General features: G+C 45.9%; 3 protein-coding genes and 1 long non-coding RNA gene across 4 annotated transcripts in view; 1 reads left to right on the top strand and 3 right to left on the bottom strand.

The window, feature by feature from the left end:
* Positions 1 to 4109, bottom strand: part of LOC119841100 (histone H2A.J) — a 168608-nt gene extending 164499 nt beyond the window's left edge. Inside the window, exon 1 of the mRNA XM_038368160.2 lies at positions 3642 to 4109. Within this exon, the coding sequence (XP_038224088.2) occupies positions 3642 to 4023 (382 nt within the window). The 5' untranslated portion in view covers positions 4024 to 4109. The remainder of the gene's footprint in view (positions 1 to 3641) is intronic.
* LOC119841093 (histone H1) lies at positions 27 to 2964 on the bottom strand. Its single transcript, XM_038368120.2, has one exon. The coding sequence runs from the start codon at positions 1196 to 1198 to the stop codon at positions 545 to 547; it is 654 nt and encodes a 217-aa protein (XP_038224048.1). The 5' UTR covers positions 1199 to 2964; the 3' UTR covers positions 27 to 544.
* An 8370-nt stretch (positions 4110 to 12479) lies between the features above and the next one.
* LOC119846267 (butyrophilin-like protein 8) lies at positions 12480 to 23146 on the bottom strand. The gene is given in 9 exon segments (XM_038379691.2): positions 12480 to 13834; positions 15030 to 15056; positions 16752 to 16771; positions 17192 to 17310; positions 17710 to 17728; positions 17730 to 17989; positions 18361 to 18708; positions 21165 to 21242; positions 23023 to 23146. Coding segments are annotated over 9 exon segments (972 nt in total). The 5' UTR covers positions 23102 to 23146; the 3' UTR covers positions 12480 to 13812.
* A 138-nt stretch (positions 23147 to 23284) lies between these two features.
* LOC122455584 lies at positions 23285 to 25816 on the top strand. The gene is made up of 2 exons (XR_006273896.1): positions 23285 to 23332; positions 25354 to 25816. It is a non-coding gene; the product is annotated as an uncharacterized LOC122455584 (long non-coding RNA).
* The last annotated feature ends 800 nt before the right edge of the window (positions 25817 to 26616 follow it).

Genomic DNA, 26616 nt, shown 5'->3' on the forward strand with positions numbered 1-26616 from the left:
TCTGAAAACTACGAAAGACTCACATGCACCCTCCCCATCAAGATGTACGTGTTCAAATTTTAAACGAGTATGTCAGAGTTGGGTGCCCTGCTTTAAACCCGGGCGGGAGACGGACCAATCATTGCACAGCGCGGGCTTTTCAAACTCTCCACCAATTTAGTCCTGCTTCCCGCAGCCAGTCAGGCGATAGTAAATGTTTGACTTAGAAACACTTTGTCCCCTCGCTAGATCTCCTACCCTCCCCCTCTGTAGGCAGAACAAAGCATGACCTGAGCACCACTTAAAATGTACGGGGGGAGTATTCCATGGAGTAAGCGATTAGAAACAGTATCCATAAATATTTCCTCTTAGCTTCCCTCAGGACAAAATAACTTTTTAAGTTACTTTGTATTATTTCCAACATTTAGTCACAAAGGAGGGGAAATTTGTTACTGCGAGAGTGAACGCACACGTTTCAGCTCCTTTTGGAAAAGGTGGGTGGCTCTTAAAAGAGCCGTTGGGTTTGTTTGCACGAGTTAGACTCTATTTTCTGTTTCCAGTCCCTTTACTTCTTCTTGGGAGCTGCCTTCTTACCCTTTCCTGCTTTAGGTTTGGTCGGCTTGGGCTTGGCAGCCTTGGGCTTCACCGCCTTAGCCTTAGCCGGGCTCTTAGCTGCCTTTTTAGGCTTGGCAGGTTTGGCCTTCTTGGGGCTCTTGGTCGCTTTCTTGGCCGCGGAAGCCGCTGGTTTTTTGGCTTTTTTCGGGCTCTTTTTCACGGCCGCAGCCTTTTTGGGTTTCTTGGCGGCGCTGGCGGGTTTCTTGGCAGCTGGTTTCTTAGGCTTTGCCGCTGGCTTCTTCTTCGGCGCCTTTTCCTTGGTCTCACCCGGCTTCTTGTTAAGTTTGAAGGAACCAGAGGCACCGGTACCTTTGGTCTGTACCAAAATGGTTTTGCTCACCAGGCTCTTAAGTCCTAACTTGATGCGGCTGTTGTTCTTCTCCACATCGTACCCTCCAGCAGCCAAAACCTTCTTCAGAGCGGCCAAAGAAAGCCCTTTGCGCTCCTTGGAAGCGGACACCGCCTTGGTGATCAGCTCGGTCACGCTGGGACCCGAGGCCTTACGGGCTTTTGAACCTCCTGCCGCCTTCTTCGGCTTTTTAGCAGAGGTTTTTGCCCCCGGAGCGGACACAGCAGGAGTGGCAACAGGCGCCGTTTCCGACATTCTAGCAGACGTTTTCCACGAATCAGAAGAAAACAATTGGGCTAGAGTTAGTCAGATGCCTGGTATTTATAGAGAAGAGCTACTCTGTGATTGGTGCGTTAAAGAGCCCGCCCAGCTGCAAGCCAGAAAGTACTCTTCTTCCCGTTCAGTTTGTGTTTCTTGGAAGTCAAAAAAGTGTGTTTTTTGCAGTATTTCCACCACCGAATCACCCCCACTTTATAGCGTGGTGAAGAGGAAAGAGGGTATTTTTATTCAGTAGAGTTTCCCGTTGGAGAAACAAAAGATGAGTTTTAAAAGAGTCAATAAACCGTGAGTCCTGGACCTGGAGAGACCTCGAGAGAGAGAAACTTTTGTTTTTCCTTCTAAATAAAAACTGCACCGTGCTCAATGAAATTTTCAAAGTAATGAAACGTTATTCTTTAAAGGGTCTTCTCCCAATCCAGGCTCAAAGCCAGACATTTGAATCAATGTTTTCATAGTAAATTGATTTCAAAGAGAAGGAAGTAACACAAACTCGTCCATGAGCGTTGAATATGGATTAGAAATTAGCTTCTTTGACCAAAATCTTTTACCCTCCTTAAAACATGAAATGTTAAATTAGCACACCATGGAACAATGCGAGAAGCAAATTGAAGTCCCGTGAGAGACTGTTTGTGCCCCAAAAGTGGATGACTTGTTAAAGCAGAGCGTTTCGTAGAGTGCTGCTCTGTGTACAATACAAAGCTACTAGTTATATCTTAGTCCTGTGTAGCAGGAACATTCATTTTCCTAATAGACAAGGTCATAGTAACTTCAGGTGGAAGAATTATAGGAGAGGTTTTCTTAAACTATGAAGAAAATATTAACATTCATTAACGCAACACTGCATTTCTGAATTGATCCAGTAACCAACTTTTGAAATCCTGATCCATTGTCTAAAGGGCATGGCTATTGCTAAGGTCTTTTCATTCTTGTGCATTACAAACTTCAGCAAATTGCCACTGCCATACATCTTTGCTTTAGGACTAGAACATTGCATATTACACATTATCGTTCAATTAGTGATGGATTTATGTTAATAAGGAACAATTTAAAATAGAAATAACAATCACACATCTCTCTTACAAGATAAAAAGGCTTGATGCAAACTTTGAGAACAAAATTATACAATAAAGTTAACACACAGTGAAGAAATAGAAAACATTCCCTTATATTATTAAATCAAATGCAGAGCTCTCCCATAATAGGTAAGGGCACATCCCTTTAATAAATCACACGGTTCTACCTTGTGTTGTTACAAGTGATTCCTAATGGTACTATATGAGATTAGATTTTAAATCAAGAGTAGCCATTTAAAAAGGTATTTTTCTTGTTACTACTTTTTCCTTCCATTTGTGACATTTTTGAACCCACAGACCAGTTTCATACGCAATATCTAATCATAAATGGTGACCAAATCTCTTTTACTGTGTCAAATTAACCAGTCAGTAACCGGCAATATCCTCAATCTCCCACAAACCCGTAATTTATCCAAAGTACAGAGGGAATGGATTAGACGGTATGATGTGCTATATGTATTCGAAATTAAACGTGTTAAAAACTGTTCTGTGTACCTAAAGAATTTGAAACCCCCTTTTAAAGGAATTAGGGTTTCACTATTATTTTGGGTTCAAATGGACCAATCAATATTTAGGAGACAGTTCTTTAAATATGACAGGTTTCAGAGTAGCAGCCGTTAGTCTGTATTCGCAAAAAGAACTGGAGTACTTGTGGCATCTTAGAGACTAACAAATTTATTTGAGCATAAGCTTTCGTGAGCTACAGCTCACTTCATCGGATGCAGTGAGCTGTAGCTCACGAAAGCTTATACTCAAATAAATTTGTTAGTCTCTAAGGTGCCACAAGTACGCCAGTTCTTTAAATATGAGCCTAAAAAACCCCAGGACAGGTGAAAGTTAACTTGGGTAAAATTGTGTATATTTGTTTGATTTGTCGAAGCAACATTCAACAAATTCTTTCATCTCTGAGAGAGCAGGATGGATTCAACATAGAATGCACCATAATTACTTGGTGCTATTGAATGAGTATTTATTTTTCTCAGTGGTTTACTATGATTACACACACACACACACACACACACCGTTTACAATCTATTTTCGCCCCCATCGATATTTATGGAACCTGGAAGAACAAAAGCTTGGTGCCTAGTTTTCCCTCCCCAAAAGGGGTTTCTGTTGCTCTTGAAAAGTAATGAGGGGGAGGGTAATCACTAATAAGTACTTAAATTTTTGACGACCCCTACTAAAGAGGTGGGAGGGCTATTTCTATTTGACAAACAAGGCTGCTCTTTCTGTTTTAATGAAATGTAGCTCTTTTTTTGAGACAGTAGGTGGCTCTAAAAAGAGCCTTTGAGTAAGCTCTGAAGTTGAAGAATTCACCTTTCTTCTTGGTTGGTTTCACTTGCTCTTGGCCTTGTGACTCTCGGTTTTCTTGGGCAGCAGCACGGCCTGGATGTTGGGCAAGACACCCCCTTGAGCGATCGTGACTTTCCCCAACAGCTTGTTGAGCTCTTCGTCGTTTCGGATGGCGAGCTGCAGGTGACGGGGGATGATCCTGGTTTTCTTGTTGTCCCGAGCCGCGTTGCCGGCCAGCTCCAGAATCTCAGCGGTCAGATACTCCAGCACCGCGGCCATATAGACCGGGGCGCCAGCCCCCACCCGCTCCGCATAATTGCCTTTGCGGAGCAGCCGGTGCACACGGCCCACCGGGAACTGCAGCCCAGCCCGCGAGGAGCGAGACTTCGCCTTAGCCCGCACCTTACCTCCCTGCTTTCCTCGGCCCGACATTGTAATTCGCTTTCTAGCAACAACTACTACGCCTACAATGTGCTAAACCTGCTCTGAACACGTAGCAGCGCTCCGATTTCTGTCCTTTTATCCTGTCCGTGTGACTGTTAATGTAATTTGTGATTGGCTAAAAAACGAATGTGGTCTGTTCCACCAATGGGGATGCGGATCTGAATCTGACCAATGGCTAGGCAGTAGTTACTGTAGTTTTACCAAAAAGAAAAGGAGGACTTGTGGCACCTTAGAGACTAACAAATTTATTAGAGCATAAGCTTTCGTGAGCTACAGCTCACTTCAATAAATGCATCCGATGAAGTGAGCTGTAGCTCACGAAAGCTTATGCTCTAATAAATTTGTTAGTCTCTAAGGTGCCACAAGTCCTCCTTTTCTTTTTGCGAATACAGACTAACACGGCTGCTACTCTGAAACCTGTAGTTTTACCCTGCCTCCCTCTGCGCCCCCTCCCCGTCCCGCGCTTCTCAGAGGCTGCCTTGATCGGTCTAAACGGCCCTCAGTAGTGACAATAAATTTGTTAGTCTCTAAGGTGCCACAAGTACGCCTTTTCTTTTTAATTGATTGACCTGTCTTTGTAAACCTGAGGATTTTTTTTTTGCAGTATGTACTTTGAGTATGTGTCTCCTAGAATATTTTAATGCTTTTCTGTCTGCAGAAATAATAACTGGTCCTTCCCCATCGGTGTGGTGTAGGATATCTAGTTAATTATAAAATAACTGATTCAAGCATGATTAAAAGGAGAACAGAGTAGAATGGTTTTTCCCCCCCTGCATGAATCTTGCCATAAATGAGATACTTGTATTTAGTTTGCTGCTTGCCCCCACCTGAATAAAAAAAGGGGATAATTAATGTCTTTTTAACATCTTACCAAAAGATCCAAGTATAACACTTAGATGTTTTCAGCCAAAAAAATAGGATACATGCTATCTAAAATGTATACAGTCAAAATACCATTGCTGTGAGGAAAGCTCAGCAGCCATTCTTTGGTAGCAAAAATGTACAGCTATTTAGAAGTGGAAACAGTTTGTCTTCAATGGCAATAATGTGTATCTTTTTAGGAATGGGAATATTCTGAGTATACTGTGTTTAGCTTGACATATTTAGTTAGAATATCACAAAAAGTGATTAGTTTGTCAAGAAATGCTAAACAAGAAATTGAGATACTTTTCTTTGAGGAAGGAAGGGAGTTAAATCAGCAATATTTGCGACCATCACAGTGACATGTGGTGGGATTGGAAAATGGTTTTTTTACAAAAATAAGTAACCAAATAAGAGTATGTTACTCTGGAAACAAATCATCCAGGTTAAGTTTTACACTGGCCAAAGCTAGACAACATTATCTCTTTGAATGTTTTGGAACCCTATAAGGTCTATCAGTCTCTGAGGAACAGTTTGTGATACCATTAGACAAAATGAAAAATATCTAACTACACAAGTAGTCCAATTGATTTTAGTAGGTATAAGGCTACCAAGTATAAGGCTATCACAATCTGGCCCTAAAAGAGAACCATTAAACAGGTTCAGCACCTCAAGTTGGAGCAAACAGAGACCCTAACCTCCAACCAGTTGTAATGATCTTCCCATGTTAGAAGTGTCATCACTGTCCCTCCTGTATTCAGTATTTCCAGTCCCACCATGAATATTAGCTATCAACCAAATCTGAGTCAGAAACCACCTGGGAGAGGACCTTCATTGTTATGGGAGTTACCATATGTGGTTTAAGAGCAACATGCAAGAGTCATCATCAGCACAGATAGTGAAATTACTGAGAACAGTAATGGTCTTTGAGAAAGAGACTGTCATTTCCAATATGTTTACCCCAATGGGGACATGGCCTGACAGAGGTGTTTAGATGCTACCACAAAATGCATTTAAAATAATGATTAATAATTTGCAACTTCCTCAGGCCTGTAAACAACTAAATTAGATTTGATTGAAATCCTGAGGGTCAAAAGAGGGTAGTATGTAATTCTTAAATTAAATTTGTCCTGGAACTCTCAAAGTAGATGGACACACCTCAATGAATCCACCTTCAGATTGAGACACCCCTAATCCCAAGGTCTAATTCAGATAGTAAAGCCATTCCCCTTCCCTGGCTCTTCAGCAAATGAATTTGAAGTGAGTATGCTCTTGGACAGAGTTATGCCAAATCATTATTTGTTTCAGCCAGCCAGACCTCAGTAATACAAACAAAGGTGAGCATCCCATCCTATATTTGAGGTGGAAAGTGATGGCTTTATTAGTAACTTTTATACATTAAACAGTACATTGACGTCACTGCCCACCATTTCCCTAGGTGCCCAAGAAAAGCATTGTTAGATGCCCAGCTACATTAAAATGACCAAATAGTGGCAGTGGCCAGGAACTTTGGTTTGAGGTGATTATGGCTGGTTGGTTTGTTGTTCTATTTTGTTTTTCTATGTGAATCTAGTCCATGGGTTATTACTAGAGCTGGCTGGAAATTTTCTGATTGAACATCTTTCTATTGGAAAATGCCAATTTATTAAAATTCAAACTTTGTGGGTGAATGTGTCAATTTTGTCAAAATACTGGCAGGTGTCTGATTAATAGTGCCATGGAAACCTGCCTGATTTCTTGTCTGGCTCCTTGGCAGCCCACCTGATGGGAAGCAGAGATTCCAGAAGCACAAGTTCCCAGGGCATTAAGGCCTTGGCTCCTCAGCAGCCTACCTGCTAGACCACTGAAAAGCCAAGATGCTCTGGGAGCCATCCTGGAGGGCAGGCAGCTGAGCAGCCATTCCATGAAAAGTTCCAAGATTTGTTGTTGTTTCACTACAGAAATATCCCCCGTTCTTTCCCCACCCTCAAAAAAAAAAAAAAACTCTCTGAATTTTTCATGGAACAGAAAATCCCATTCTCATACAGCTCTAGTTGTGACCTTTTAAATGCAGACCTCCCTTCCATAACCAATGCTTTGGGCACCTTTTAGATGGACTCTTCCAATGCACTCTCCATAGGGCTACATAGGGCTACACCTTAAATCCAATTGTGAACTGAAACTTGCGCAGAATGTGGTAACTCAATTGTTAACCGGGTTAATTCACAATGAGCAAATGACACCAGTGTTCTAGTTTTGCACTGGTGGCCTATACACGTTCATGTGAAGGTTCTGTTTGTTGTAACAAAGCCTTAAAAGGACAGACACCTCCCTTTATGAGGGATCACTTCTCTCTGGTGTCATGCTCCTGCAACTGCGAACAGAGGAGGCATTCAAACTGGAGCTCTGTTGGTCTATAAGATAAGGAGTTTGGGAGGACATTCTCCATAAGTGCTCCTCAGCTTTGTAATACATTCCTTCCCCGCTTGGATAGTGGCACAAACATTGACTATTTAGGACAGAGGTGGACAACTACAGTCCGTGGGCCACATCTGGCCTGTGGGACCCTGCTGCTCGGCCCCTGACCTCCTGGCCCGGGAGGATAGCCCCCATGCCCCTCCACTGCTGTTCCCCTCCCTGTCAGCTTCAACTCACTGTGCCACCATTGCAATACTCTGGGCCATGGGGCAAGCGAGCTCCTGCGGCAGGCGCAGCTGCAGAGTCCGGCCTGACTCAGTGCTCTGTGCTGTGCGAAGTGCATGGCTGGCTACAGCTGGGTGGCATGGCTGTAGTGCTGCCAGTCACCAGTGCTCCAGACAGTGTGGTAGGGGGCAGGGAGGGGGGGGGACTGGGGGTTGGATAGAGGGGCATGGGAGTTTCAGGGTGGTGGTCAGGGGGTGGGGGTGTGGATAGGGTTGGGGCAGGTCAGAGGCTGGGGAACAGGGGGTTGAATGGGGGCAGGAGTCCCCGGGGGGGCAGTCAGGGAAGGAGGGGGGTTGGATGGGGGGGGTGGGGAGCAGTGAGGGGCAGGGGTTCTGGAATGGGCATGGAGCAGCGAGGGGTTGGATGGGCAGGGAGTCCAGGGGAGGTGGGGCATCAGGGACCAGGGGGGGGAGTGGATAGAGGGTGGGGGCCGGCCACGCTCTGTTCCCCTAACCAGCCCTTCATACAATTTCCAAACCTGATGCAGCTTCAGGCCAAAAAAGTTTGCCCGCCCTGATTTAGGAAAACAGCAAATACTTTTTTGAACAGGGACTTGGGGTGCACTAAAGGAGATATGGGGGAGGAGGAAATGTTGATGATGGGAGATTTGACTTGTAATATATTAAATAACCGGTAAATAGCATAGCTGGTAGAGAGGGAGACATGCGACTGAGGAACCTCCTCCAACCGCTCCATGGTGAGGAGTTCCTGGCCTCCTGGATAAGGATTGCTAGTAAGAGGGTCCCTGAAGAGGGATGGGAAAAAGGGGGTGAGATGGACAGCAGCAGCAGAACTGGAGAGAATATCCCACTTCCACCATATGGAGGAATCCGATGGTCCGAAGTTATTTGGGACCAAGCATGGTAGAAGTGGGACAAACAATTAAAAAAGGATGGGGAAGGATGTGGAGTGAGGCTGGTGTACAGTCCTCAGGTGCCCCTTCAAAAGGCCTGCTTGGAACCCAGCAATGGGTTAGTTGGGCCCTGCTCTCTCTAGCCAGGGGGGTTGGAAAGCTTTCTTCTGCCATTCCTGCCCCTTCTCCTATAAAAATCCTGCCTCAGCCGAGGAGGATAGGATTGCTCCTGTTGCTGCTGAGGCTTGGGATGTTTGTGTTGGGTTGCCGGGGTGGGCATAGCCAAGGATTTAATGGTAGTCCTTGAGTCCTTTAGGCTATGGAGCCTAGAGTTAGCTTGTATCATGAACAGACCTGCCCCATCAAAAAGCAGGTCCTGCATCATCTGTTGAACCTCAGGCGGGAGTCCCGAGGCTTGCAGCCATAAGCTATGCCTCATGGTGATACTGGAGGATAAGGTATTCCCCCCTGAGTCCGCAGCATCCAGTGAGGCCTGTAAAGAGGTCTGTGCCACCACCTTGCCCTCCTTCACTATAGCTCCAAACTCCTCCCTGGACTCAGTTGGCATCAGCTCCTTAAATTTGAGCATCGAGTCCAAGGAGTTGAAGCTGTATCTACTCAGAATTGCCTTCTGGTTGGCAATCCTGAGTTGCAACCCCACCATAGAGTACATGCTCTGACGAAGTGGGTATTCACCCATGAAAGCTTAGGCTCCAATAGACTGTTAGTCGTGTAAGGTGCCACAGGACTCTTTGCTGCTTTTACAGATCCAGACTAACATGGCTACCCCTCTGATATTAACCCCCTGTAGAGTACACTTTGTGCCCAAATAAATCCAGGCGCTTGGTGTCCTTGGACTTAGGTGCTGGGGCTCATTGCCCCTGCCTTTCCTTCTCAGTCACCACAGCCACCACCCCCGATAAGGCTGCGGGTGCATGAAAAGGTATTGTACCCCTTATATGGACAAAATACTTCCCTCCACACCCTTCACGCTGGGAGGGATGGAGGCCAGGGACTGCCAAATGGTCTTAGCATTGGCCTGTATGGTCTTGATAAGGGGTAGAGCACCCTGGATGGGCCTTCCGGGGCCAGGATTTCAAACATCGGGTTTCTCTGACTCCACCACCGTCCTTGGCCTGCAGGCCCATGTTTCACGCCACCCTGCGAAGGAGGTCCTGGTGGGTGCATCTGTCTATGGAGAGTGATCCTGAGACAGAGGTGCCTGCAACTGCCATCGTCTGGGAAGGAAGACGAGGAGGCTTATGGGGGAACAAGGTTCTTCCGACCCTCTTGCTCTCCAGTGATCCCTGTCCTGTTCCACTGACTGGGCCAAGCAAACCTGGATCAAGGCTTAGGAACTGGGGTTGGTTCCAGGGTGTGTGTGAGGAAAGGGTACCTCCTCCCCACCTCTAGGGGGTGGGGCGACTGCTGAAGCCTCCCACACCCTCAGTTCAGAGGTCACCAACCGGGAACCTTTAGATTGGGTGCCCTGTGCTTGGTGGTATGTCCATGGGGTCCAAAATAGCCACTGTGCAGGCCATGGCCCAGCTCCCATCTCAGGCCCTCCACGGACTGACCAGGCCAGACCCGTTCTGATATCTAGACTCCGTCTCTGTGTCCGAAGACAGGGACCAGGACCACGATGGCTAGGGTGGTGCTGAGCAGAGCTGGCCCAGGGAGTGGTGCCATGAGGCTGGGGGAGTGGTGCCACAATTCATAGGCGCTGTAGTTTCCCCTCTTTCCCATGACAGCTCTGCCCCCCAATCCCACCCCCACTCCACCCCTTCCATGAGGCCCCATCCCAGTCCTGCCTCTTGCTCACCACCATTCCAACTCCTTCCCCAAATCCCCACCCCAGCCCTGCCTCTTCCCCTGAACGCGCCATGTTCCCACTCCTCCCCCTCCTTTCCGGGGCGTGTTAATGCTACCAAACAGCTGTTTGGTGGCAATTGGGCAGGAAGCACTGGGAGGGAAGTGGAAGAGAGGGGACGTTGGCGCACTCATCAGAAAGAGGAGGTGGGGCAGGGAGGTGAGGGGAGCTTGGCTGCTGATGGGTGCAGAATACCCACTAATTTTTCCCTGTGGGTGCTCCAGTCCGCAAGGCAGATGGGAAGACCTGGCAATTAACTATAGATTACCACCAGATCAATGCTTGCACCCCCAGTGGCTCCAGTGGTGGCAGTCATGACTGCACTTTTGGAAAGTATTCTGCCTGAGGCACAGTGGTTTCAAGGATTGATTTAGCAAACGGCTTCTTCCCTGCCCCTGGTTCCAGAGAGCCAGAGCCAATTTGCCTTTACCTTTTGCAATACCCAGTATATGTTCACCCAGGTTCCCCAGGGCTTCCACAGTTCCCCTAGGCTAGCCCCCCCAAACCATGACTAGCACGCTGGATACCCTGACTGGCCATGGGACCCCAGAGTGAAAATGGGTACACCGCAGACAATTTAAACAAGCAAGGTCTGCCATAGTGGGATCACTGTGGCTAATTTGTTTCTAAGCTTCTTTCAGCCTCCGACCCAGAACATCAGGTGAGCTAGTACCCGCTTAAGAGTTACAGAAATACCATGTTATAGTGTCGCGACGAAGTCTGCGTTCAGTGTTGTGTGTTCTACGTCTGCGTGTCTCTGGTGGGTGCCCTGTGCTAGCACTGGGTCCAGAGAGGGGAATACTACACTAGGCAGGGTAAATGCCTTTTCCGCTCTCTTTGTGCGTCTCCACCCAAATTACCAATCACATCACCTCTGTCCAAAAGACTTAGTCCCCAATACATCAGGTTTATTTTTATTAGGTTCTCTAATAATCATTTGTTGTTTGTGAGTGTTACATTTGTAGTGTGTAGTTACCATTTCTTATATTGTTAATTCCACTCTACAACTATGGTACTCCGACAAATCTTATTTGTTATGTGTACTTTAAGGATTAGAGTTTACTTTTATTTTTGATGGCTATGCAGCATCAAACTGGCCTCATTTTGTCAAGGTACCTGAGTTATTGTAATGGTGATGTTTTAATTGTAATTCCCAATTAGTATGAGTGATTGTTTGTTTATGTTATATCTGGTGTTTAGTCATTGTAATGCGGTAGGTAGAGTCACTCTGGTTACAATTGTTTGGTTTGTTTGCAACTGATCACCTATGCCATACAACAAACAACAGCTGTATGAGCATAGATCAAAGGGTGGAGTGTTGTAGGAGCAGCAGTGATCTGTATGACTATTCTCTGTAAACCTATATGCCAAAAGGTCTGTTACACTTCATCCCCACCCCCATTTTGTCTCCTCTTGCTCTGAATACCTGTGAAGTGGCTTTCCCCCTTCCCTCTTGGAATGCTTGTGAGATGAATGGGCTGGTTGAATAGCTGAAGATCAGAAAGAGCTCCCAGGTAGACAAGGCATCTGAGACTCTAATTAGGCAGCACTCACACGCCCACATGCACGGACACTGCCCGAGGTGGAGTGCGACCAACCAGATGCGGCCAAGTCATCTCTCATCGCAGGCCCTGAGGAGCAAATCCTTAAAAGGGGAAGGGGCCATGTGCTTAGGAGTGCACTCACAAGCTTGTATCTCCCACGAAGGCCCTTTGCCCAGACCACCTGGCCAGTAGTTCGGCACGTTGCATTCCATCGTGCCTCAGGAAGACTTACCTTCAGCACACCATCCATCGCTATGCTGTGGGACACTTACCTTGAAGGATCCTGATATCTCTAGTGCTGTGCCTGTCCTAGGAGCGTGAGCATGCGAGTATGACCCCCACCCCTCTTCTTTTGAGCTTAGCTATCAGTATAATAAATGGGCTGCTTTCTCCCAAACTCTAGTGGGTCATTAGACCTCCCTCAGCTTACCAGCTGCCCACTTTCAGGTAACAGGCCAACATGTACTCAGGAAGTCTTGCAGGTAAACAAATCCTTTCACAGGTCATTGATTCTGAAGCACCCTTAATGGCTTCCATTTAACATGTTACATCAGTAATAGATGTTTATATCTTATTCTCCTAACTCCAGACGCAGGAAATAATACATGCAAACAAATAGGATGAACACATGCAGTAGATCATAAGCTTTGTAATGACAGCTTACAAGAGACCTTCTGCATAAAGCATAGTTCAGTTACATCATAATTACACTCATAAGCATATTTCCTTAAAACATATAGAATGCAACATCACAGGTGGTTCTCTGGGATGGAGATCCACTCCTCCCTTGCTTCCGGTGCTGCTTCTGCACCAGGGAATGGGAGCATTACCGGGTGAATCCTGCCGCTTTGGCGCCGGGGAGCGGCAGTACCCTGGTTCTCTGCCAGATTCCTTCCGCAGTGCTGCTTCCACCACTGCCACCAGGGCACTACGCACCAATGAGCTCAGTGCCGGGTCTTGCCACTCCACTGGAGGTTGTGGTCTGAGTGCTGCCATCATAAGGAGCTGCTTGAGGTGAAAGTCTTGCTCCTTTTTTGTTCCAGGGCAAAACCCTTTACAATCCTGTACTTGTCTGCGTGGTGAGCCTCCCCCAAATCCGTTAAACAAGCAGCATGGGCGTCATCCATTGGCATGGGTTTATTGCAGGACTTAAACCCCTGGACTTTGGGAATTAAGCCCCCACAAGGAAACGTGGTCGGGGTGGACAATAAACCCCACAGTCCAACAGCTAACTAAGAACTAAGAACCTATACATAGTTGTGCATATTGCCAGATTGAGGGGATGGCTCCTGCTTCTGTACAAAAGGAGCCTGGTGTAGAAATGGAAGGGTGGCAATCGTCACTATTTGAAGGCTGGAGTGTTCTATGGCCACATCCTTTCCATTAGTGCCTTCCAGAGCTCCAAAGTGGAGATGTGAGGTTGAAGGAATGGAAGACATCAGGTCCAGAGTAGTCAGGAGAGAGAAAACAAAGTTTGAGAGGGGTCTTTGTGTTTTCCCATTTTTGTTCAGACCAGGACAGAAATAGGGGTTTTACATCCAGAGAGGATTTCAGGCTAAAAGTGTAATGTGAGACATTGCTGAAACATCATAGAATCTAACCTCTGAGCCTTACCATCCAAGTGAACCCCAACTACTTAGGCTGTTTGCCAAGTTTTAGTTTAACTGCAGATCCTCAAAGGCTTATAATCAGTACTGTTAAAAAATCGTATCCCCCAGTATCCTTCTCTGGCTTCAAATCCGCCAGCCTTTCCTATTAGCCTTCCCATCTGTAACCCAAGATCCCAGTCTGTTTTATTTCCCACATATACTTCCCAGAATAGTCCTTCCCAGCTCTGAGAGTCTCAGATCCCAGCACGCAGGCCCATCCATCAAATCTCTCTGGAGTATCCATCACCTCTTGCTTCCGGTCACTGTGGCTTACAGTAGGCAATCCGATGAAATAATGAAGGTTGGGATGGGCCTGTGTTAGGATCCACTCTGATTTGCACTGTACAGTTAAATGGAGACACATGGGGGTGGGGGGGAAAAAAAAAAGCATGGGTGAACTGTCACTTCCTGCATCATCCAATTCACAGAAGTATCCCCTACATTCACTACCTGTCTTCCCGATTCCCTGAGGTCCCTCTACAGCCTTAAATCATTTTCAGAGTAGAAACACATTTTAAGTAAGCATTGTTTCTTCTTACTCATCAGAACTGTGCCCTGAGTGTATCCAATTTATATCTGCTTACTTTACTGACTAAGACTGCTTCTTGCTCCTGTGAGTAGAGCCCTGCACGATACAAAATTTGTATCTGCATCCATCCATGATCCGCAAACATGACTGGCAGATATAAAGCAGATTTGCAGGGTTTTGCCTGGGAGTGCCACACAGATAAGAAAGTTAGCTGGATTCCATTCCTTTTGTAGTTTAACAACAGAAGTCTTCATTAAATCTCAGCTACACCTGGCCAAATCCATTGAATGGGGTTTGCACAGGTGTCAGTGATGGCTTAAATTTGGAGACACTCAGGTTGCAGGAAAGACCCTAGCTGGACTTTCAGAGCCCAGATTGTATTTATAATTGGTGGCTAGAAAAATGTATCTTTTTATTTGTAAAATAAGCAAATTTCCTCTGAAAATCATTGACAGACAGTAACTATGGAATCCCACTGGACTATTTTTACAAAGACATTTTCGGGGGGGGGGGGATCACACTGATTGGCAGAGACTCCCTTTTGGTCACTCTGGGAGGTAGTGTGCAATTTCACACACATTTAGAAACAAACTCTGCTCTCAGTGACACCAATGTAAATTAGAGTAACTCCAATGATTTTGCAAAACTACTAATTTCATGTGGATTTATCCCTCTGCAATGAGGTCTACTCAGGTCCCCAATAACTCCAATAATAAGAAAAGGAATTTGACACAGTGGTGACAGAGACTGGGACTGTGAGCCACAGTTTTCAGGAAGGCTCCAAGTTCATCTCCTTTTTATAGTTCCCTCCCACCCATTCTTTGAATAATCATTCCTCTCCAACAAGAAGGCAAGACACTGGATTTAGCTCCATTACTGAGGTAAGTTCTTCATGTACACTGAACAGAAGACAGACCTTCAGAACGTGGTGCTGGACTAAAAAGGAGGTAAATTTTCACCGAGATACTGAAGAATAAATAAAGTAACTGTTTTTTTGGTTACTCACCAGCTGAGTTTCGGGCCTTCAATAGCTCTGAAATGTGAAACAAGAGAAGCTAGGAAAGAATACCAAAGTTAATGGAGTTTGCGCAATAACCCGATTGTGACACTCCTCTTACAATCCACAGAAAAAGAACTATTAGTCTCAAAACTGGTAAGTTAGGTATGTCATTGAGATAGAATTCTTCTGCCAAATTTGAAATGAACCGGACAAGGAGTTCATTGGTTGTGACACCTTAAAAAAAAAAAAAAAATTTTTTTAAAGGCAACTCCAAAAGTTCATATTTACACTTAGACTCCACCCACCCACACAGAAATACCTAAAAAATTACCTGACTTTCTAAAGTGCTGTATACCCAGCAGCTTCACTGAAGTCAATGGGAGCTGCTAGGTGTCAGTACTTTTGAAAAGTTGGGCCTCTTATTTGGTATTTAAATATGGGCTTAGAAACTTAACTTTATATACCCACTTAAAAATATTGTCCTTAGGTGTTTAGAGTGAATGAAGATATAGAAGTATCTATATCTGTGTATTATCTAGCAATAAAACAGAACAAGGCAGGGAGATAAAACATAATTTACTGAATTCAGTTAGTTGAGTTCTAGTGCACAGGACCAAAGATTACTTTAATTTGATATTTTAAATAAGTTCTCCAGAATGGAATGTTCACATCTGTTTAGCTGATAGGAAGTTCTGGAGACCAAACCAGGGAGCAGCAGGAAGCAGCCAGAGAAGAAGTTTGTCACTCCCCATGTCTCCTGTATGGAACTCAGGGAGCAGGTTAGAAGAAATGCCATTTCAACATGCTGCCATTCCCCCTGCCCTCAGAGTCCCTCCCTGCCCCCAACTTTATCTAGCATGCACTTTTCCCACTATTACTGATCACTTTGACATCTGCCAGAAGGAGCCCCCCCCCCCCCCCATTTTTGGGCAACTCTTATGGAGGAGTATGTGGGAGCAAAAAGAACAGAGAAGTCAAGACAGCCTGGGGAGAAGTACATATCCTCCCCTTGCACACACACACCTCTGAGTGGACTTTCTAAAGTCTGATAGGGTTCACTAAAACTAGCGTATAAAAGAAATGTGCAGTTTCTAGATCACGGTGATACACAAAATGTTAGATTTTTCAAAAGGCAGAACATCTGTCATCACTCAAATCAAAGTCTCGGATTCCCCAAACTGCCTTATCAGATTAATCTCAAACTTTGAAAAATATAAATAAAAACACATCTTCATGCTACGAGATCACATGCCAAATTTCAGGAAGAAGTGAATTTGAGTTTTATTTGTTTTAAGGAAGTTATAGACATAATGACAACTGTCTTAGAACCTTAATTATGAAGTCACTAAAGCAGCTCAAAAATATAACATCAGAAAGACAGGATCATAGAAATCCAGTCACAGGCAGCAATACCAAGACATCCATGTGCGGTTGAGGTACGTGCTAGCATGTGTAAAACATTAGTGAACTTGAACATGTTACAAGTGATAACTTATCCTACACTGAAAAGGAGAATCACCAACTGTCTCGCTCAACAACCCAAGAGGGGGGTGATGCACCCATCAGTGAAGAGACAGATAATTATCCTTCTGAATGAATCCTCAGGCTTTTAAGAGAGAGAAACACAGACAAACGATAGAAGAGCAGGGACTGCAGAGACAGTAATGAAAAGAGAGAAAGATGCAGAGAGAGACCAAAGAAGTCCATTCTAGAAAACAAATTCCATACCTTTTGCAATTGAAGTTTTCCTAAGGGGAGGGGGGGGGGAGAGGAAAAAAAAAAAAAAAGAGATGAATGGTGCAAAGAAGAGACCATCAACTGGTATTATACCTACATCAAGGTGTCCATCCTCAGCCAACCTATGCAATACCCTCATCCTGTGTTTGACGCCACATTCCCATGACCAAAGGTCTCCTTCCCACAGAGACCTATTTCAGCGAATGGAAAAAATAAGCATTTTTTGGCTAGCCTGGGAAATCTAAATGCAAGAGAAAAAATTCTCAGGTCCAAGACGCAGAACCAATCATTCACAGGAGCTGAAAATAGTAACATCTTATTGATGTTTCTCTCCATCACACTTCTATACCTAATTCTTGCTTTTAATCTCTAGCTCAGGATGCATTCGTCTATGGAGAATATTCTACACTGGGAAACGAACAGGAACATACCTTTGTATTCTCTCTCTCTTTGAATATGAAGCCTGTAACCACGCCAAATATAACGAGCGATAGACATAATATTACTGTGGTGACTACATATGGGTGTTTATCATATGGGAATAAATCACCTGAAATGAAAGAGAAGGGGGTTGTTAGTTCAGGAAGAAAATAACTTTAGAACTGGAAGGAGTCTCAAGGTGTCTCACCGACATCCTTCATGCCAGGTATCCACATCCATTCGCTCCATAAGCGCTCTAAAGTTCCCCCATCTTCCCCCAAACTACAAGCATCTCATCTAGATTCCCTCATCCACCATAAGCCCCAGCTACAACATATGATATTATGTATTTTTAAATACCATACACAAAATAAAGAGGGGATGTTCAGAGAAACTAGAAATTCCAAGAAGGCACACTGTAAAGCTCCTGCTTCCTGTGGCTCTGTCCTGCCCTAACCAGTTACGTTCAGCAAACCATTACCCCGTCTTTTACTGCCCAGACAAACTCTTTGAAATAGGAAAGCCTTACTGGAAAGTTGCAGCTCCGACCTGTCTTATCTGGTCCCAGAAGTTGCTTTGGAGCCGACAAACCAGGACCTGGCTCTTGTTATCTTTCACATCCACGTGACTCTGAATATTGTATAGACCTTGAACATCTTTTACAGACAAGATAGTTGAGTTCTGTCTTTGACCATGCCAGTCAGCCCACATTATTGCTGGTTCTGGATACCACCCTTCTGAACTGCAAATAAGTGTCACTCCCTGGTCCTGGGAACGGTGCACAGAGATTGTCGGGCCTGTGCCAACAGCTGTATCAAAGCAAACCAAGTAATATTAGCTTACTCAACATGGAAACATCACTACTTTGTTCCCATTGGGAGGGAAAGGATTCACCATGTTGGTATCACTAGCATGTGCATTGATGCTCTATGATAATGTGTAGCCAGCAGAGGAACATCATGGCCCTCTATAGCCACAGCCAGTCACCAAGGCTTCTCAGTAACTGCTGCCAGCTGCCATGGCATCTTGGTGATTAGAATTGGATAATAACTGCTTAGGTACCTGGCAGAGATTTGAAATGAAACAAAAGAATGCCAGAGGAAAATGTGTGTGTTTGCGGGGGATACACATCACCTGCTAAAACAGAGAGCTATTCACTGACAAGAAGAGCCTACTTTACCTCCAACTTTTAACTCCACAAGGCTTTCCAAATAATTCGATTTGTTGCCAATGTAGCAGACATAGCTGCCTCCATCTGCCACCTGAACCTTCTTCAACAGTAGAGAGACATTGCCATTGGGAAGCTCCTCCTTGAACAGCTCTGTCCTTCCCCAGAAGTGTGGGTTCTGCTTCTGCAGGGCATCATGCCCATTCACATAATGATGGGTCAGTCCAGCAATCTCACTGCTATGCCATCTCACTTCCATCTGTTTGGCATTGGTCCTAGGTGAAAGCTGGCATGGAAGGATGACATCTGTGCCAACTGTGGCAATCACTGGAGAATCTGATCCTTTCAGGGTAAAGCTTTCTGAAAGGGATATCATGAAAGGTATTAACACCAGCACCTTATTCCCTATTCAGTTCCAACATCGCCAAACCCCACCTCCATCACATTCTGGATTATAACCATCTGCATTCCCATCACTGTTGTTCTCCTCACTATTACTACCAACCATCTTCATCACCAAAAAACAAAACTCCAACAGAATGCCAAAGGAGATTATGACCACCATTACACAGGGGCAAATCATGCAGAGGAGCATCCTGGACAACCGAGCATCCAACAGGTGGAGTGGGAGCTACTCCTTTTAAATCCGATAGCACTGGGAAGGAGCATAACCTGAAAATACAAGAATTGCTTACCGCCACCCCTACCCACCATCACTCACAGCAGTGTCAACAGCCCATACATCACCACTCACAACTCTCACCATCTTTGTTACACTACCATGGTCCAGGCAGATTTGCTGCTCACTAATGTGTCTCTCCCATCCAGCCACACTAACCAGTATGCCCCATTCCTAAAATGGAGAGCCAAGAGCACCGAACAATCCCCCAGCAAGTGCACATAGCACTTCTCAGGATCGAGTCATATATTTGCAAACTTCTTCTAGAGACTCCATTCTCCAGCACCTGTCTTGATTTAGGAGACTCACAATGACAGGTGAACAGGGAAATGTCCTCTCTGTCCAATTTAGGAGATACATGGAGTACAATTATTGGGTGATCCTCTCTGTCAAATTCACTCCCACCTCCTCAACTCAATTTGGAACTAATGTCCTAGGAGTAAAAGGCTCCATAGCCCAATTCCAACAATACTATAAGCCATGTGATTCCTGAGCCAGGTATGTTTATGATCTAAGTCCAGGTGTGAGGTGAATGGGTGATTGGTAAAGAATTAAGGTTCTTGATAAAGATGGACTAATATTGAGAAAACTCATTCACTACTGATTTTCAGGAATAAAAGCAGAGTTTGAGCCATTCATATTCATGGGGTAAAATTCAGTCAGTCAATCACGAGTATTCAAACAAGTGCCAGACGTTTGCGAAAATGCTTGTTTAGCCTGAAAGTGTCATGAATTTTAACGTAAGTGAGCATTCATCGGAAATATTAACAGCAGAGGTGAGTTACTGGTTATTTACCAGTCATTTCTTATTCTCCCACGTAAGGAGTTAATTCGCAACATCAGTAGGCAGTAACAATAGCCCGTGAGTAATCACACAACAAACTGTCAAAAGTTTCAGAGTAGCAGCTGTGTTAGTCTGTATTCGCAAAAAGAAAAGGAGTACTTGTGGCACCTTAGAGACTATTTCCCCATGTTATTTCTCCCCACACCTCACCCCCCACTCTTCCTCAGATATTCTTGTTAACTGCTGGAAATAGCCTACCTTGCTTGTCACCATGAAAGGTTTTCCTCCTTTCCCCCCCCTGCTGCTGGTGATGGCTTATCTTAAGTGATCACTCTCCTTACAGTGTGTATGATAAACCCATTGTTTCATGTTCTCTGTGTGTGTATATCAATCTCCCCTCTGTATTTTCCACCAAATGCATCCAATGAAGTGAGCTGTAGCTCACGAAAGCTTATGCTCAAATAAATTTGTTAGTCTCTAAGGTGCCACAAGTACTCCTTTTCTTTTGTCAAAAGTTTGTTTGCATGTGCGTTATTTACTTCAACCTTACAACAGAACAGGATTGATGCATGGATCTGATCAGAAAGGGGTCTACATTAGGGACAAACAGTTTGATCAGCTTTAGTTCTTGATATCGTACACCACCACTTGGGCCTAACATCGTATGTTGTGTTTATGTTTTTGTGGGTTTTGTTTGCTTGTTTGTTTCACCTAAATAAATATAAACAAGGAAAATTACCCCTTCCACTCCCATTCTGGTAAAAAAATACATTTAAAAAAATCACTTCTCACCCCCCAGGATCTCGTTTACAACCTCTCTTTCTCCTACAGCTCCTTTCTTCTTTGCTCCCAATAGCCTTAAGAAACCCTCCCTCTACTTCACCAACTACATCATCTCCTTTTTCCCCTTTGTCTCTAAATTCCCTGAGCAAGTAGTCTTGATTGCCTATCCTCCAGCTCTCTTTAATCACTTCAATCCCACCCCAACAAATCTCACTATCAGCCTCCTCCTTAAGCCAAAGGGCTTGTGCTCTACAATTATTCACTTCCATTCTTCAACTGCCCTTCATAATGTAGATTAAATTATTTTCCTCTTTTCCTTTCTTCCCTGGACTTCTGTTCTTATGCAGTGCTGCCATTCAAATTGTACAGCAGTGCAAGAACTGTCTCATGAATAACCCCTATTTCTATGTGAATTCACTCCTCTTGTTCCCTCCCACATGCCTTGGTGGTGCTGTTGTGATTCTGTCCACATGGTTCTTGGGTAGAAGTGGCCCCTTCTCCCACCATGTGGCTAAGGTAAAGATCAGAGAGAAGGGTTTGACTTGGGAGCCAGATCCAGATCCTGCTTACCTGAGGCGACCAGGATTCCTACATGGCAGAAGAAGGCAAAGGCCCAGAGCCCACTGCTGGCAGACAGTTCCATAACCCCTACAACACAAAATAGAAGAGTTCACACCAATGTCCAGAAAATTCTGGGGGAGGGGTCTGGAGAGCATTCACAAATCAAACCACACTTTCTGCCAGGTGAAAATATGAGGTTCAAACTAAATTTTTCAGACTATAATGGGAGAATTAGGAGTTTATAGTCTAGTCATATTTTACATTTAAATAGCACCTTTCATCTGCAGTGTGGTCCAGTGGATAGAGCACTGGACAGGGCCTCAGGAGTCCTATGTTCTATTCCTGTATCTGCCCCCTTGTCTACTGTATAACCTTGGGTAGGTCACATCACTTCATGCCTTGGTTTCCTCATGGGTGAAATAAGGACAATGACAGTTATCTCCTTTGTAATGTGTTTTGAGATCTACAGATGAAAAGTGCTATACAAAAGCTAGGTATAAGTAATTTGGTCTAAAGAATCCCAAATTACTTCTCCTACACAACACAAAAACAATGAAATGCAGCCTATGAAGTGGAAGTGTTATAATGAAAGGGCATATATGTCAGCCATATAAATAGGCTTTGAAGGATTAGATTTTTATCGGTAAATATTGATTTCACCACACACACAAACCCATGAAAATCTATTTCCATTGATAACTGAAATTTATTGAGAGGCAAAGTTGCTGGAGAACTTCTTAGAGTTTGATTTAAGAATATTTGCTTTGTATATTTTGACATTTGATGTTGACAGTTTATGTTTTCACAGTTATAAAGTTTTAACTTTCTGAATCTCGGCGTCTACTGTCACTGTCTGATTCCCCCGTCACATAACTTCCTGCAACTGTGAAATGTTTAAACCAATACAAAAAAATGCTTAAAAAAATTGATTTTTCTGTCAATTATAACAATAAAAATTGAATTCTACTTACATATGAAGCATTCAGAAGAAAAGAATTAACACCTCAGAAAGCTGAATTTTCCTTATTCCAAAATGAATTGTACCGATTTTACATTGCCACTGTTTGGGGGCAGGGAGCATCTTTTTATTCTGTGTATAGCGCCTAGCATAAGGGCTCCTGGCATAGGTGCTGAAACTATGTGTGCAGAGGGTGCTGCTGCACCCCCAGCTTGAAGTGGTTTCCATCGTATACAGGGTTCACGGTTTGATTCAGGTTTCAGAGTAGCAGCTGCGTTAGTCTGCATTCACAAAAAGAAAAGGAGGACTTGTGGCACCTTAGAGACGAACAAACGTATTTGAGCGTAAGCTTTCGTGAGCTACAGCTCACTTCATATGAATGCATCCGATGAAGTGAGCTGTAGCTCACGAAAGCTTTACGCTCAAATAAATTTGTTCGTCTCTAAGGTGCCACAAGTCCTCCTTTTCTTCTAGCTAAGGCTGGAGAGCAAAGTCATTAATCTCTCTCCAAGTGGTCTCGGTGCCACCGGATGGGACTGAACGCCACAGCCAGGAGGCGTGTGGGTTACCTCAGCGCCCCCACTATACGAGTCGTCCTGGCCCCCCTGGCTCCTGGCCCACGATGGGATTGTAACAAGTAACAGTCACCTACGAAGGCCAGGCGCTGCAGCCTAGACGGCGCCTGCCGGCCGTGAGCCTGCCACGGGCACGGAGCAGAAGGCCCAGCAGGCGCAGGCGCAGGAGCAGGGGACGCCCAGCCCAGCGCTGACAGTCCCGAGCCCACCGTTGCCACGGCCAGGGACGAGCCACCCGCCCTCCGCGCGGCGCTCCCGGGGCTGCAACCCCTCGCGCCCCCCCTCGCTCGGGCGGGGTCCGCCGCAGCCGCCGCCCCGCGAAGCCCCCTCGCACCTGCGCGTCCCCTTCCAAGCCGGGTCTGCGCGGGCCGCGGCGCCGCGACGTGACGACACGAGCAGGGGGCGCTGAGCATGCGCAGTAACCTGCGCTCTGCCCTCGCTTCTCCTGACGATGTGCTGCCTCCGCTCTGGAGGGGTTGCAAAGGAGCGAGGCGGGGCGAGGCGCGGGGCGGGGCGTCAGCGTCTAGCTCACGAAAGCTTGTGCTCTAATAAATGTGTTAGTGTCTAAGGGGCCACAAGTCCTCCTTTTCTTTTTGAGCAGGGGCAGGAATTGACTGGCCGCGGGGGAGGGGCATCAAGCTACTGTGGGTAGCGGCGGAAGAGGGGCTGAAGGGGGGAAAAAATCGGGGGTGGTCGCCGGGGTTAAGTCCGGCGGCGGGGGAGAGACGCTGCCAGAGCCTGTGCGGGGACAAAAGCCCCCGTTCGGGGAGGGGGGGGGACCAGTGAGCCCGTGGGATGAGCCACCTGCTGCGCTTGTCACTAGCGGGCTGCGAGCGGGGCGGAGGCTTTTTCCCTTTCTCCTCGCAGGACGCTGCCTGTCAGCCCCGGCGCCGAAGGCGGGCTCCTGGGGCCGGGTTCTTAAAGGGCCCAGGCCTCCCAATGCCGAGACTGGCCCGGCCCGGGGGACCAGCTGAAACGGACAAAATAGCGGGGGGCAGCGTCCGGCGGTCTGGTCACCCGAGTCAGCGCTTCGGCCCCGCCGCTCCTCTCTGTCGTCTGCACGTGCTGCAGGGCCACCGCCGGGAGGCCGAACGCTGGGAAATGTGGGCCCGGCCCTGCCGCCCGCCTTGGGAGTATCTAGCTGTCCTTCTGCCAGTTTCTGTAGCTGTATGAAGTCGCTGCAGCCCCTTCCTCTGCCCTAATGTGCTGAGGTGCTAAACTCCCTCCCAGAGTCCACGGGTCTGCCCCCCCTCCTGTAGCCCAATCCCCTGCCCCAGGTCAGAGCCCGCTCCCCTCACCCCAACTCCCCGCAGCCCGCACCCCTCCTGCCCCCAAACTCCGTCCCAGAGCCTGCGCCCCAAGCAGGGCCGGCTTAACCTTTTGTGGGCCCGGTGCTAACCATATTTCTGGGCCCCCACGGGGGACATGGAGCAGAGTCCTCAGAATGAGGGGCTGGCCAGGGGCAATGGGAGATGGATCATGGCACTGCAGGGACAGCCCTGCTCCAGCCGGCCCAATACAAGGGCACTGTTTATAAAGTGGCAGCCGCCAGATGCACACTGGTCCGCCTGGCTCTGCGCTTCTGCCATTGGGTTTCTTCCCCTTGGGGGCAGGCCCATGCCGCACCATGCTACCCCCCCTGCACATCCCTCTGGCCCCCTACACCCAGTGCCACCCACCCAGAGACCCCACAAATCCCTATGCCCAGTGCCCTCTCACAGACCACTCTGCCCAGCACGCTCCCAGCCAGAGGCCCCCCCACAGCCCCGCTGCCACAACTGCACAGTGCCCCACACAGACCCCTCATGCTTCCCAGTGCCCCGACACACATAGATCTCCCTCACTTCACAACCCCCAACACACACAGATCTTCTGACTCTCCACTGCCCAGTGCTGCCAAAAAAACCCCACTCCCCAGCACTCCAGAACACACAAACCTCCCCACTGCCAAGCACCTCCCACCCCCTCACTATCCAGCACCCCCTCTAGGTCCTCTAGAGACCTACTCTCCCACACCAGGACCCCACCCCCGTCCACAATAGCCGGCCCTGATAGGAGGCAAGGGGTCAGACCCTGCTGTGTGGATGGGTTAGAGGGGTCCATAATGGGCCCCTTCCCAGTGTGGGCCTGGTGCCACAGTGACATTGGCATCATTGTAAACCTGGTACTGACGCCAAACCCCCTCCCTGCTGTCCCTGGTGCCACTTTACTGCTACAGGAGACTTGGTGCAGTGAAATAATTTACCTACATTCCCTCAAACTCTGTGTCACACATTTTGAGTATTTAAAAGAGTCTCTTGATACTATATGTCTACATGAAGTCTCATAACAGTTCACAAATTTGTTTTATCTGCTGATGTGATTCCCTGAATTGAACTCTCTTCATGTAATCCATTTTCATTATAGTTTTTCTCCTTTAAAAATGTTATTTCTATTACTCTGAACGCTTTGTCATTTATCTGTATTATCACTGTGCAATGCATGTCATTGTGCTGTTTATTTTTTATTTTAATAGCTAATGCTCATCAAAAAATGTTAAGTAAGTAGTTGTTAGTGGTTTTAGGAATTCCATCTGTATTTCTATTATATCACTTGCTATGGTTTTTGTACTTTGATTTGTAATTAGGAGTTTTAATTCTATCTTTTTTCCTCTTTCTTTTAATAGCACAAGTTTATTTTGTTGGATCGTGTGACTTCCAGTATAACTGATTTCCTGTCCTGTTTTCAACAATTCCTTTGCATTTGATCCAGCAGTGAGGATTGCCTTTTGCTGCATTTATCTTGGCTGTGAATCCAGCCCTTAGTGTCCTGTGTTCCAGTCATTGCTTGTGTGTAGAAGTTGACTCACAGATATTCACTATGTGTATTATGTTGTGTCATCTTACATTCTTCCCAAGGGCAAAAATCTTTTGCAATAATGGAGGTTTGGGCTGATGAGCATCCAAAAGTTCTGCAGCCACTGTTCAAGTCCACATTCCTGCATCTGTGTGCAAAACTCACCAAAATAAAAGCTACACTGATAATGGAGAAGCAAATATAGATTGCACTATGGGGACCTGCAACACCAGATTCTTATTGGTCAATGTCATAAATATCAAGGGAAGGCTAACCACCTTTAAATCCCTCCTGACCAGAGGGAAAAAAAACCCTTTCACCTGTAAAGAGTTAAGAAGCTAAAGATAACCTCATTGGTACCTGACCAAAATGACCAATGAGGAGACAAGATACTTTGAAAGCTGGAGTGTGTGTGTGTGGGGGGGAAACAAAGTTTCTCTCTGTCTGTGTGTTACTTTTGCTGAGACCAGAGCAGGAATACAGGTCAGAACTCCTGTAAAGGGCTAATAAACAATCTAGTTAGATATGCGTTAGAATCTGTTTTAAATGGCTGATAAAATAAGCTGTGCTGAATGGAATGGATATTCCTGTTTTTGTGTCTTTGTAAATTAAGGTTTTGCCTAGAGGGATTCTCTATGTTTTGAATCTGATTACCCTGTAAGGTATTTACCATCCTGATTTTACAGAGGTGATTCTTTTATTTTTTCTTCCATTAAAATTCTTCTTTTAAGAACCTGATTGCTTTTTTCATTGTTCTTAAGATTCAAGGTTTGGGTCTGTGTTCACCTATGTAAATTGATGAGGATTTTTGTCAAGCCTTCCCAAGGAAAGGGGGTGTAGGGCTTGGGGGGATTTTGGGGGAAAGATGTTTCCAAGCGGGCTCTTTCCCTTTTATATATTTGTTAGTCACTGCGTGGTGGCAGCAATAAAGGCCAGCGACAAAAGGTAAAATAGTTTGTACCTTGGGGAAGTTTTAACCTAAGCTGGTAAAAATAAGCTTAGGGGGGTTTTCATGCAGTTCCCCACATCTGTACCCTAGAGTTCAGAGTGGGGAAGGAACCTTGACAGTCAATCAGAGGTCTCTACTAAACCA

This window comes from Dermochelys coriacea, chromosome 1 (assembly GCF_009764565.3).
Source record: "Dermochelys coriacea isolate rDerCor1 chromosome 1, rDerCor1.pri.v4, whole genome shotgun sequence".
NCBI lineage: Eukaryota > Metazoa > Chordata > Testudines > Dermochelyidae > Dermochelys > Dermochelys coriacea.

Excerpts from the sequence above, each read along its gene's own strand:
- LOC119841093 (XM_038368120.2), bottom strand. The coding sequence starts at position 1,198 with ATGTCGGAAACGGCGCCTGTTGCCACTCCTGCTGTGTCCGCTCCGGGG.